This window comes from Octodon degus, unplaced genomic scaffold (genome assembly GCF_000260255.1).
Source record: "Octodon degus isolate 3935 unplaced genomic scaffold, OctDeg1.0 scaffold00020, whole genome shotgun sequence".
Lineage (NCBI taxonomy): Eukaryota > Metazoa > Chordata > Mammalia > Rodentia > Octodontidae > Octodon > Octodon degus.
In genome coordinates, this window is record NW_004524596.1 from 19,803,284 (window position 1) to 19,816,746 (window position 13,463).

Consider the following 13,463-nt stretch of genomic DNA (forward strand, 5'->3'; position numbering starts at 1 on the left):
TTATTTGCTTCTGATCCATAATTCGCCAAGGATTGATTGTTGTGGCAGATAGGGAAAAAAATTGGTGGTTTTGGGGCTGGGGAGATGGCTCAGTGAAATAAGTGCTTCTCTGGCAAGTACAAGGGCCTGAGTTCAATCCTCGGTTCTGCCAAAATTAAAAAAAAAAAAAAAAAAAAAATGTTTTTTTTTTGTTTGTTTGTTTGTCTTTAAAAGCCCGGTGACCTCTCAGTACAAGTTGTATTTTTGGGTTTTTTGGTGGTTGTTGTTTTTTGATTTTTGATTTTTGGTTTTGTTTTTTGTTTTTTGATTTTTGGTTTTGTTTTGTGTTCTTTTTGTTTGTTTTTGGTCTCCTCACTAAGCAGTTCCAACTGGCTATGAGTTTATTTTGTAGCCCAGGCATTGAGTTGAAGCTTTTTGAAATTCAGGTGAAGGATTAGGGAATAGGATTTTTAATTCTCTTAGTCAAAGAGGTATATTTGAAAAATAAGGTGGTAGTTTCTTAGTGCTGTTATTTTAATAAGTATCTGAGATTATTTCATGAAGGGGATTAGTTTATTCTGTTTGAATTGTGTGTCTTAAATGTGGATTCTGGGTAAATAGGCTTTAAGAGTTTATATACTTTTTTTAATCTTAAAGACACATATCATATTCTCTTAGTCTAGATTTTATTTTTTATTGTGTTGGTACTTTAAAATTTTTTATTTTAAAGAGAAAAAAGAACAGAAAAACAACATCAAACAATGAAAATGGTACAGAATTTTAAAGAATAAAAAATTAAAATTAGTGTTATCAAATTTGTTGCTTGGATTTATGTTGGTATTTTTATTGTGGTAGGCACTGCCTTTTTTTCTAATGCTCTTTGTAGGTAGGGTTTATATGTGTGTATTTAATAATTGTAGAAAAGTTTCAAAACTGGGTAGAATCCATAGGATCTAGCATGGTGACACATGCCTCTACAACATTTGGGTGGAAGAGGCTGGAGGATTGCATGTTTCAGGCCAGGCTGGGCAACTTAATGAGGCCCTGTTTTAAAAACTAAGAGGCTCCCCCCCCAACCCCCACACAAAAAAAGCCTTATTGTGGTATAGCTTAGCGGTAGAGCACTTGGCTTATATGCACAAAGGCCTGGATTCAATCCCTTGTATATGTATCTATATGTCCTCCACCAGATTCTTCAGATGTGAATTTTTAAAGTTTTTGTTCTTTCTTCCCCTGTATAGTATTCCAGCTTTTTGAGGACAAGTTGTAGGCATGATTCCTTTCTGTTTCGGAATATATTATCAGTATTTTTTTTTTAAAAAAGGATTATTTCATATGAACACAGTACAGTTACCAAAATCAGTAAACTAACATTGATACGTTATTACAGAAGCTCTGTCAAACTGTATTTGTTACTATAGGTCTCTTAAATTTTCTAGATATAGTGTTAAAATAGTTAATATGTGGTTTTTCTCTACCATTTGGGAACATATAAACAGATTTTTGTTTTTAAACTTGTACTTTAAGTTAAATTGATATATTTTTTAAATTTTTCTTTTTAATTGTGAAGGGATTGAGCCAAAGCTAAACATTCTGGAAATTGTGAAAACCGCGGAAACTGTTGAAGTCGTTATTGACCCGGATGCCCATCATGCTGAAGCAGAAGCACATCTTGTGGAAGAAGCTCAAGTGATAACTCTCGATGGCACAAAGCACATTACAACCATCTCAGATGAGACCTCAGAGCAAGTGACAAGATGGGCAGCCGCGCTAGAAGGTTACAGGAAAGAACAAGAACGCCTCGGGATACCCTATGGTAATAAAATAGGATTAATTTTTAGGTAGAATAATAAGAATTAAGTGTGATGTAAGAAGCACTAGAGAATTATAATTATTTTAAATAGAATTTTTGGGAGACTTTATCTTTTTTTAAACCTATGACATACTTAAGCACATATGATAAATAAATACTATCCTGGGTGATGGGAATACAAAGAGGTATAAAAACTTGTACCATAGTGTTTTCACGGTGTAGTTGAGGAACAAGGATGTAGATGAAAAGAGTTAACTGTCTTAAGGGTGACATTTAAGATGTCAATAGTTTGTATAACCGAAATACACTGTTAGAATTTCAGAGAAATTATAGTAGCCTAAGAGAAAATTGGAGAAGAATTTATTACAGAGAAAAAACTATCATGCAGAGGACATTACAGTCAGGAAACACTAGAAGCAAAGCATAAAGCTGGAAGGTTGCATGAGTCATGAGAACGTTCAGTGGATGAGTTACTCTGGCTGTCTAGAACTGCTTTTGATCAGTAGAAGTGATGATTGAAAAATAGATGACTGTGATACATGCTGTAAGTTGGAGCAGCAGGGTGGAGAGAAAGCAAGAGCCTGTTACTGTATTTCATACAGTCATGGCAATGTTCAGGTTAGCCTAAATGGGGTGATTCTTTAAGTAAAACTCTTTAATTTTAAAACACTTGAGATTTATTTGAGGTATAGGAAGATGCTTTAAAAATCATTGGTTTCTTTTTTTGTTATGTTATCATCCCAATAGATTTCTATTTCTGTACCAAGGATAGTTTTTTGAGTAATTTAACTGAGCAGCATTGAATGACAAATTCAAAACACACATTCATATCTCTTATTAAGAATATTGGAAATATAGACGTGCTGAGAGTATCTTTTAGTTATTTTTAAAAACACAACTCTTTTTTTTGACTTTTTAGAATTGTCAAATACTAACATTTCAAACTTTTATATTCATATAAAAATAAACTATTACAGATAAACTTGATTTATATCTTAACTAGTTCTCTACTTTTTTCTTGGCCTCCTGAGTGAGCTCTATTTTTACTGTGTGTCTGTTAAGTTGAAAGAGAGAAAATGTCTTAGGAAAAATTATTAGTTCTCATAACAGCTAACATGACTGTAGTCCTATACTAAAGTCCTACAGAAAAGCAAATGTGCCTGACACACGTGTTCTAAGTCAGACATCCCAATATTTGATAAATCAGGTTAATGTTTTTCCCTGTGTCTTGATCTTATTTGTGTGTGTGTGTGCATTTTGATATAAAATTGTGTTTTCTTTCGTTTTTCTTTGTGGTACTGGCAACTAAACCAAGGCTTCTGCACTGAGCTAAACTCCCAGCTGACGTCTACCCCACCTTTTAATTTCCTTGACACAGGGTCTTGGCTGTGACAGTCCTCTTGCCTTTGCCTCCCAGAATACTGCAATCCCAAGTGTGTGCTGCCATGCCCAGCATTTTCTGGACTTTTGGGAAGATACAGTTCAGGGTAGCTTTTTAAATTTGGCAGTGCCGCCTCCTGTTTCAAGAAGTACTATACTCTGGAATAAAACAGCTTACTTTCCTTATTGGCGTGCACCTCTTTTGGAAGTAATCCTTGGGTGAATTTGAAAAGCTCTCAAGAGTTCTGCTTCTTGAGTTCAATCCCCAGTTCCACAAAAAAAAAAAAAAAAAAAAAAAAAAAAAAAAAAACAAAATTATGCTTCTGATTCCTGGCACCACATGCTGCGCGGCCCCACCCCTAGGCACACTGATCTGGCAACCTCTAGGCCAGACGTGGTGGCGCACACCTGTAATCCCCATGCTGGGAAGCTTAAAAACAGGAGGATCACTGTGAGTCCAAGCTGGGAAGTGAGACTCTACACAGAATACATTTAAAAAAAAAAAAAATTACACTTCTGCAGCCCATTAAACCTTATCATGGACCATTTTAATTATCTTCTTTTGAATTGGGCCAAGCTATTTTTTAGCCATTGCTTTTAGCTGGACTTGTTGTGCTGTCTCCCCTCTTACCCTCACAGTGGTGATGATTGAACCAAAGCCCTCATATTTGCTGGGTAGGTGTTCCATTACTGAGCTACATTTCCAGCACTATTTATTTTGTTTTTTGGTTGGTTGGTTTTAGAGTTTCATCATGTAGTTTAGTCCGGCCTTGAATTCACTGTATCATCTAGGCTGGTTCAGTGATCCTCCTGCCTCACCCTCCCAAGTGATGAGGTTAGAGTTGTGCATGACACACCCAGCTTGTTTATTTTATTTTGAGGCAGAATTTCACTAAATTGCTCAGGTTGGCTTTGAATTTGTAATTCTTCACCTCAGCCTCCCAAGTAGATAAGATCATAAGATTATAGGCCTGTGCTACTATGCCCAGGCTTAACAGATGCTTATTGATGACATTCAAATTTTCCTCTGCTCAGGAAGTATACGCTTTATTATTTTGCTTTGTTTTCACCTTTGTATATTGTGGGATTCTTGGGGTGTCTCAGCCCTTCATTCCTTGTAAGTATTCATAGGGTTTTTGTTTGTTTTACCCTGTAGTTATGCTTCTGTTTTTCTGTGTACATTCAGAAAAGTTAAGCTTTACTATCATCTTCCTAGAATCTTTCGCTGCTTTGTGGCAATTTTTTTCTTAAAAAATTCTGTGAATTCTATGAGTTGTATCTTGTATAAATTGGTTTTTTATAAATAGCTGAAAACTATTTTCCTACTAACTTTCTTATTCAGTTCTATATTCATGTTCTGTTTACCCTATAAATTGGCCTTTGATAAACAGATAAGTACTGTTTTCATATTTATTTTCTTGAATAACATTTGTTGGGTATGTAATCAGTATTAGCTGGATAAGCCATCTTCTGAAGCATTTAATTTGGCTCCTATTAGACTTCCAGAAGTAGGTGCCAGAAAAAGTGATGTGATATGTATATATTGGCTATCTTTTTTATTTATAAATTCAATTAGATACTAAAATATTATAGATAAAATGAAATTTGAACATAGTTTATGGGTTTAACAGGTGTGTACCAAGCAGTATAGTGGGCTCTAAAGTACAGTTTACAAACACAATCCATTGTTTATGACATGAATGTGTTTTAGCATCACACCTGAATAAAGAGGCAATTAACGGGTAGTATTTTATGTGCCATGATCACAGTAAATGCAGGCCTGACTGGCTCTTAAAAATCTTATAATTTGTGTGATGCACCAAATTGGACAAAGCTATAAAGTTATTCTTTTGAACTTGGATAATTTGTTCTTTCTAAGCAAAACATATATTCTTTTACTTTCCTTGTGGAAAATGATTTTTCATTTTGTTTTCCTTGACAAAATTCCAGACTATAGAACTAATAAGTGACTCCTTAAATTTAGACTTGAGAGATTGAAAAAGAACTGAAGAAAATACAGCATAAAAAGTCTTTTCTCCTTCATGATGAATTTACTTAATTTGGAGAAGTATTCTGTCTGGATTGTGAATATGTATATGTATATTGACAAGTTAACTGTATAAAATAAAATAAAATGGAACTAGACTAAGGATACTGTTTTTCTTTCTAGATCCCATACAGTGGTCCACAGACCAAGTGCTGCACTGGGTGGTTTGGGTAATGAAGGAGTTCAGCATGACTGACATAGACCTCACTACGCTCAACATTTCGGGAAGAGAATTATGTAGCCTTAACCAAGAAGACTTTTTTCAACGGGTGCCTCGGGGAGAAATTCTCTGGAGTCATCTGGAGCTTCTTCGAAAATGTATAAAATTAGTTATCTGATAATCTTATAATTTAAATTTAATTACATTTCTTTGTAAGTTTTTATCTTATTGCTCTTTGATAAGCAGTTAAAGAAGTAATTAGTTGTCTAAAGCAATGCTAAGCTGTCTATATTCTTATTTAATCCCTATAATAATGCCATTATTTTTCAGATAGAAAAGCATGTCTTTGATCGCCGCTAAAAGTCTCAGAGCTAGGGAGTGATAGGACCAGCATCCTAACCAAGGCTTAGACTAGAATCCAGATTCTTAAATCAGATCCTATGCCCTACTCTAGTTCTTTTTATTTATTGCTTTCTGTTTCTTCAGTCCATTCTTTAGTAAGACTTGGCAGATGGCTTCCCTCCTATTCTTTTAACAAGATAAAATGTTTTTTTAATTTCTTATTGTTACAAGCCTTCAGAGAAAGGAAAAAATCTAGTCTACAATCTAGTTTCTGAATTGGAACCCACTGGTTATAAGTGTTTCCACTTATAATGTATGTGCCATACCTATTATGATTATATAGAAAAATTAGAAACTAATTGGTGCCCCCAAAATAAGCTCAAGTAAATATAATTTTATTTACTTATTATTTATTTATATAAATATAAATTTAAATTTCTTGTGCTGGCCCAATAGCTCAGCGGATTATAGTGCCAAAGGGCCTGGGGTTCGATCCCTGGGCCTACTGTGCCAGCCCCGCCCCCAGGGCACACTGAGATGGCAATTGAGACTGGGCGTGATGGCATGCACCTGTAATCCCAGAACTTGGGAGGCTGTAAACAGGTGGATCAGTATGAGTCCAATGTAGTAGTAAGACCCTGAACATCCTGTAGACCCTGAAATACAGAAAATAAATAATAAATCAATTTCTTTGCAGCACTTTTAAATGAATAAGGTAAATTCTGGATTTTTCCAGTTTCTTACGTTGAATCGTGTTTACTGAAACATTTTCTTACAGGAATTCTCAATAATACAAGGCTAGTGCTTGTTTTCCCAAATTTATTTCCAATTTCCTCAGGTCGGCTTTTTGTTGTGGTTGTCTCTGGTTTTCCTAATGCTTTTCAAACTCTAAAGTTTGCTGGTACAGAAAGGCAAAAAGAGTTCCATGCAGGTTTCCTCAGAAAAGCTATTCTGGAATTGTTGCTTTATTTTCAGAAAAGCCCCACAGTCTACAGAACAGTGTCACACAAGTGCCTTATTTGTTCAGCCATAGTTCTACATTCTGGCAAGAAATCCCATGTGATTTAGAAATCTCATGCTCAGTTCAAAATTTGTAGAATTGTCAGGATGGTATGTAAGGCTATTTCTAGCAGATTTTCCTAAATTTACAAATCTCATTTTTCAGATCAAGGTCCTTTGAGCAGTCCAGTACTCTATCTAGTCCTTTTTGTAAAGAGACATCTGCAGAATAATTATGAAAAGCACTGATTCCTGAGCCAAAACTGTTAATGACCCAGATTGTTACTTGTTCATCCTCATTTATCAATCAAGGAGCAGCAGTGCTGGACAGGTAGAGCTCGTTTTGCAGATACGTTTGGTCAGTTACTTACCAGACTGCCACGTGCCTGCAGTTCCCATATGTTGAACACAATACACTGCTTGGGGAGGATAATAGAGAAATCTTCCAGTACTGCCAGTTTTGCAGTATGTCTTGATACAGATACCTGCTTTCTGTGACCAAAGGCAAAGCTCAGTTTATTAAGGCTGTTCTTTGGGGAGAATTGCTCTGTAATACCTTTAGTGCCTGATATGTCACAGAATGACTCCACATTTCTCAGCTTTGGTTTTAAAGACTGCTTCCTTTATGCCTAGCCAAGAGGACAGGTCTTCTGAGGAAGTTTGGTATTCAGAGTACCTATGTGTTCCTTTAAAGCATTCAGAACTTCTCTTTTTGTGTTCTGCCTTCTGTCTTGGGAGTTTCCAGAAAACAGACCAAACTGAAATCCAAGAAAAGGCTTTGAAGCTGATTTTCAAGGTTGGCCATGTCTGGGCTATGTGATAATTCCTTTCTCTTTTGTGTCTTTTAGGCTAGGGTACTTCCATTCATTTAATTACAGGTTGAAAATTTTCTGTTTAATTTTTTTAAACAGTATTTTTCCCTTTGAGGTAACTTTCACAAAATTCTAGGAAAATCTACCACAAACAAGACAGTGTTCTTCAAGAGAAGTAACAGTTTTGGGCAAGAATGCTCAGACCTAGAAGTTGCATAAAAGAGTAACATGTTCAGTTTACTGAAAAGTTAATTTTACACTGTGCTTCTTAAAATGTTCTTTTAATCCTCACAGTAATTTGCCAAAGTGACAGTGAGAGCTAAAATCTGAACTCAGATCTGTCTTAAGCAACTCCCATATAATCATTTTTATGCCCCCCAGATTCCATTCTCCCAAAGAAAACTTGCATCTGATACGTAAGATTTGGATCTCGTCTTTGCCCCCCAGTGTTTTTTAGATGTGTGTCTAGAGCTGGGTCCTGGCACCACAACCCCAGTAGAGGTTTTCTTTTTTTTTACATATGCAGTGCAGGGTCTCACTACACAGCTCAAGACTTACAGTGATCCTCCTGCTTTCAGCCTCCCTAGCACTGGGATTATAGGTGTGTGCCACTACGCCAAGACCTGGGGGCAGGGCCTTTGCGGGATGAGTATCGAACCCCCTTCCCTCCACTCCTCTAAGTAAGCGCTTAGTCTGCTTAGCTGTCTTGCTAGTCTGCCCAGTAGAGTCTTTCTGGGTTTGTAGAACTTACTTAAAATCAAGAATTATTACTGAGAAGTTTACTTTTGAGAGAAGCATAGTTTATGATGGGCACTTAATAGATGAAATACTGGAGCCTGAGTTATGCAGTTGTGTGATGGACAAAAGCATCTGAGCTAAGAATAGTACAATACTTAAAATACATGGTTATTCTATAAAGGATTACATTAGGACCTAATACAGTGTAACTGACAGAGTTAGACACAGGTATTTCAAACTCATGTTCTTTGAGTAGCTTTTCTGACAGTTAAGAATTTTCCATCTTTCCCTTCTCTTAAAGATATGGTATTTGCCATAAAGAGTGTTCATTAAGTATTTTGGAGTATTTATCTCAGTGAATTTCAATTGCTTAATAAATTTTTGTTTTGTTTAATTGTAGACTCCGTCTTTGAGGATCATATTCATTAAGGTTTAGTAGATTGAGATTTTTATTTCTGGTTTTAAATGGGAACAAAAATGTTTTTCTGTGTTCTTCAGATGTGTTGGCAAGCCAAGAGCAACAAATGAATGAGATAGTTACAATCGATCAGCGTGAGTATTTGTGCCCATATTTGCCCATTTATCAATAAGTAATGTTTTCTTTTGATACATAAGATATTAAAAACTTTTAAATTGTATATGATTTTAGATATAGAGAAATTATATCAACTGCATACACCATAAAAAATTTCATATCATAACTTACCCATTACAGATCCCATCTTTCTTTCTCTGTCCTCAACTTCGTGTTTGTTATTCTCTCCATATTTTGTATTTTTGTAGCCATAAACACTTATGACATTGTTCTGTTCCAGGTATAAAGATTTGGGTAAAATTATACTATATTATGCATTTCCTTTTATAAGTCACTTTCTGGTCAACATTTGTGAGACTTAACCTATAGATACAGAGTAGCTTTTTTTCATTTTTACTGCTAAGGAGTATTTTTGAAATACTATGAACTTCACTCAGTGAGTATTTATACAATAACATCACAAGGTTTCTGCACTTCAGATCAGTACATAGTGCCAAAAATTTTCTTAAAGTGGTTATGAGTTCATAGTCTCATTAGCAGTGGGATGTGAGTTCTTGCATATCCACATTTGTCTCTTAAAATTTTTGTTTAGTGTTTGAGCACTATTAAGATACCATTTTTAAAACAGGAAAACTGGCTAAGATTCAGAAGTGAATCCTAGATGTATTAGCAGTGCAAGGTGTTGCGGCGCAAATACCATAGCTTTACAGAGAAGACCTTTCTTGATGTAGAGGATTTTCAGTGCTAATTAGTTTTGTTTAACATCTTTTAAGACTTTTTTTAATTGCTTGTATTGGAAGATGAAAACATACCCCCTGTCTTCTGTTGTAGCTGTGCAGATTATTCCAGCATCAGTGCAGTCTACCACGCCAACTACCATTAAAGTTATAAATAGCAGTGCAAAGGCAGCTAAAGTACAGAGAGCTCCAAGGATTTCAGGAGAAGATAGAAGCTCACCTGGGAACAGAACAGGTATTTTTGCATTAACTGGTACTGTACTTAAAAAATTTGTAAAATTAGGTATATTTTATTTTACTTCACTGTATGAAAATGTAAATGTGGACTTTCCATCATTATATAAACAAGATTTGTGCAAGCAAAAGTTCATATTTTCCATGGCTAAAATTTGAGCCAAACACTGTGTTTTGCCTTTGTCCTATGCTGCCCTCTCTATGTCCCTTATTTGTCCCTCTTGTTAATTTAGGAAACAATGGCCAAATCCAACTATGGCAGTTTTTGTTAGAACTTCTTACTGACAAGGATGCTCGAGACTGTATTTCTTGGGTTGGTGATGAAGGCGAGTTTAAGCTAAATCAGCCTGAACTGGTTGCACAAAAATGGGGACAACGCAAAAATAAGCCTACAATGAACTATGAGAAGCTCAGTCGTGCGTTAAGGTAAAGATTTGTATTTTTCTCATAGCAGCTTTTTGTGTTTTTTCTGTCCACAGGTGCTTTCTAAAAAGTAATTTCTTATTCTAGGTGTAATATAATCGTTGTTATATAATACTAAAATACTCAGATATGTGTGTGTGTGTGTGTGTGTATATATATATATATATATATATATAATCTCCTGCCTGCTGTGCTGGCCTTGCCCCGGAGGCATGCTGAGATGGCAGTTGAGACTGGGCATGGTGGCACGTGGCTATAAACCCAGCCCTTGAGAGGCTGACAACAGGAGAATCACTACAGAGTCCAAACTACATAGTGAGACCCTGGAAACTCTTGTGTTAAATACAGAAGGAAGGAAGGAAATAAATAAGGAAATATAGTTGCCAGTATGAGATGTTAGCTGGGATGTGGAGCAGTGGGCTTGCTTCCATGCTTTGAGTAGAAATGGGTACTCTGTAATCCAGCATTTGCTTTTCTAAGTAGATACCAAACATCCATGAATAGCCACACATAGCTTGTTTATAACAACATCCAAAAATCAGAAGCCTTCCAAATACCTGTCAACAGTAGAGGGAATAAATTTATGGTGGTATATTTAGACAGTGAAGTACTGTGTATCCGTAAAAGTGAACTACCATAAACAGTAATGTAGAAGGAAGGGGATCCAAGAGACTACATAATAAAGCTTTAAAAAACTAGGAAGCTGGTTTACAGCACTTGGGGATGCATATTTCATTAATCAATAAAAAGCAACACAGTAAAATTACTATCATGAAGCACATTTGTGTTTTCCTATTACAGCAGGAAAAGCCTGGTTAAAGGGGGCACATAACAGGGATTCTAGTTGCTACTGTGCTCTGTTTAAATGGGTAAGTGGGGGCCAGGGAGATAGCTCAGTGGAACAAGTGCTTGCCCGGCAAGTACAAGGTCCTGAGTTCGATCCCTGGTACCTCCAAAAAAAAGTAATATAAATGGGTAAATGTTTGCTGTGTAATAAACCAGAGTTATCATTCCTGCCTTTTCAGAAGATTGTGATCTATTTCATTCATAATTTTAAAAGTTGTAAAAAAAAAAAAAAAAATCCAAGTTAAAAAGTCTTTAAAGTACCTAACTGCAGTGGACCACCCATCTCTGCCCAAAAAAGGAAAAAAAAAGGCGGGGTGGGGATATGTTGGGAGCCTGGGAAGCTAGAAAATAGATCAAATATGTGTACTAAAGTAAACAAGCTACCTCTATCCTAAGATAAATACCCTGTCTGGTAAAGGTCACCTATTAGTCACTAGGCAACCTCGTGTCACGTGTTACTAATTTTGCAAAAGTGTAAATAAAGGACCATTTTGTTGTGAAAATAAACAAAAATGTATGTGTATATACAAGATAGGATAGATACACAGCTACTTTCTCAGTTTATTGAGAAGAAAGGTTTGCACTAATATTAATTAGACAAAATATGTGTGCATTTTATCCTCTGAATGCTACTAAGACAACAATATACAATGTATTTATTGTAACTGCCCTACTAACCTGTTTTGAAACTGTTTCATTGCTATTTTTTTTTTCCCTCATTAAAATGAATTGGAAAAAAAGGAAGGAGAAAGGGAAACCATATCGTGAAAATACAAAATATTGTGGACATTTTTTCCTTATTGTATTTTGGGAGAGGTTGGGTTGGGTTGGATTGGGTTTGGCTTTGCTTGGCTTGGTTTGGCTTGGTTTGGTTTGGTTTGGTTTGGTTTGGTTTGGTTTGGTTTGGTTTGGTTTGGGGGATTGAATATTGAATCCAAAATACCTTGTTTATTGAACCAAGTAAAGCCCTTTTTATTGTCAGAGAGGGTCTCACTAAGTTGCCCTAGTTGCCCTCGAATTTGTAATCTTCCTTTTGTGGGATTGTGTGTGTGCACCACCACATCCAACTTCTTTCTTCATTTTAGGGACAGAATAGATGCAGTGAATGCTACTGTATATATTTTCTGATGCATCTACTAGGTTGAAGAAAAATATTAAGTAAAATTAAAATATATGTGTACCCCTTTACCTCTTACTGAGAAATATGATTCCATTTTCTTCCTAGGAATATAAAACTACTCTCCTCTGGTTTCCTTTTTTCCCAAGTGATTTATTAAACCCTTATATGTTAATATAATAATTTTCTTAAGAAATTGAGCTGCCCACTACATTTGAATGACAAGCAATTAGTTTGTGGGCTGAGATTCAAATTCTGTGTTAATGTAATCCACACAGAATATAAAAACTGCCCAGTGTATTAAGTGTCTCTTACTGGAAAATCAGATACAACTCTTGTGATTTGCTGTACTGGAATTAGAAAAAGGACATAATTTCCCGTTTATAGGCCAGTCTTTGTTAATGAACACTTAAGCCAAGTGAATTTCATAGTAAAATCCTGGTAAACATGGTACTTTTGCTGATAGTCATTGTTGAATTATACTTCAGTAGACAGTGCAATTTTGAAATAAGTACTTCACAACCTGCCAGCCTAGAAAAGGGGCTTAATATTTTCTTCTGTATTTGAACTGTGGGTCCACAGTGGTAAATCAAGTCTTTTCCCAAGTTAACATAATTTTGTTTCTCTGTAGAGAGCAGTGGTTATATAGTAAATGGTAAAGATGAAGGCATATCTACATCATGTAGGATTTTATTCACGGCAGAAAAGAAGTGGACATCCCAATAATCTATAGAATATACATATTAAATATTTTTATTATCCAGATAGCTCATTTTAAAGAGGGTTAAGGAGTAAAAGCCTAGAGGAAATGGGATTTTTTTCCTGTTGCCCCAAAGGTAAGAAGCCTAAGTGCTGACATGAAGTCTTGACTGTCTGGCCTAAAAGTCCCTGTTAGATTCTGCTGACATTCTGAGAATTTCTGATTTGTTTTACTTACTAGGTTAAAGCCACTGTTTTGTTACAGTTGTTTATCTTAAGTAATAAAATTTTGAAGTCATTGAAATGTAGCAAATAATGTTTTAGCATTTCTTGGTGGCACCATTAAGTACTTGTATTCTCTATAACTTTGTTGACTGCTGCTGTGGTGGGTTGAGTAATCTACTAGGCATTTGCTGTAGAATAGTCTGAAATATAAATCCAAAGTTTTCATTTTGTGTACTCTTAATTTTTCTTTATTATTTTTAAAGGTATTATTATGATGGGGATATGATTTGTAAAGTTCAAGGCAAGAGATTTGTATACAAGTTTGTCTGTGACTTGAAAACTCTTATTGGATACAGTGCTGCAGAACTGAACCGCTT

The 13,463-nt window shown here is 35.5% G+C and overlaps 1 protein-coding gene across 1 annotated transcript in view; it reads left to right on the forward strand.

Moving 5' to 3' along the window:
* The window catches only part of Gabpa (GA binding protein transcription factor alpha subunit), a 47,089-nt gene that overhangs the window by 14,343 nt on the left and 19,283 nt on the right, over positions 1-13,463 (forward strand). Inside the window, exons 5-10 of the mRNA XM_023711184.1 lie at positions 1,550-1,795; positions 5,343-5,537; positions 8,769-8,822; positions 9,637-9,777; positions 10,010-10,202; positions 13,350-13,459. Coding sequence (XP_023566952.1) covers positions 1,550-1,795; positions 5,343-5,537; positions 8,769-8,822; positions 9,637-9,777; positions 10,010-10,202; positions 13,350-13,459 — 939 coding nt within the window. The remainder of the gene's footprint in view (positions 1-1,549; positions 1,796-5,342; positions 5,538-8,768; positions 8,823-9,636; positions 9,778-10,009; positions 10,203-13,349; positions 13,460-13,463) is intronic.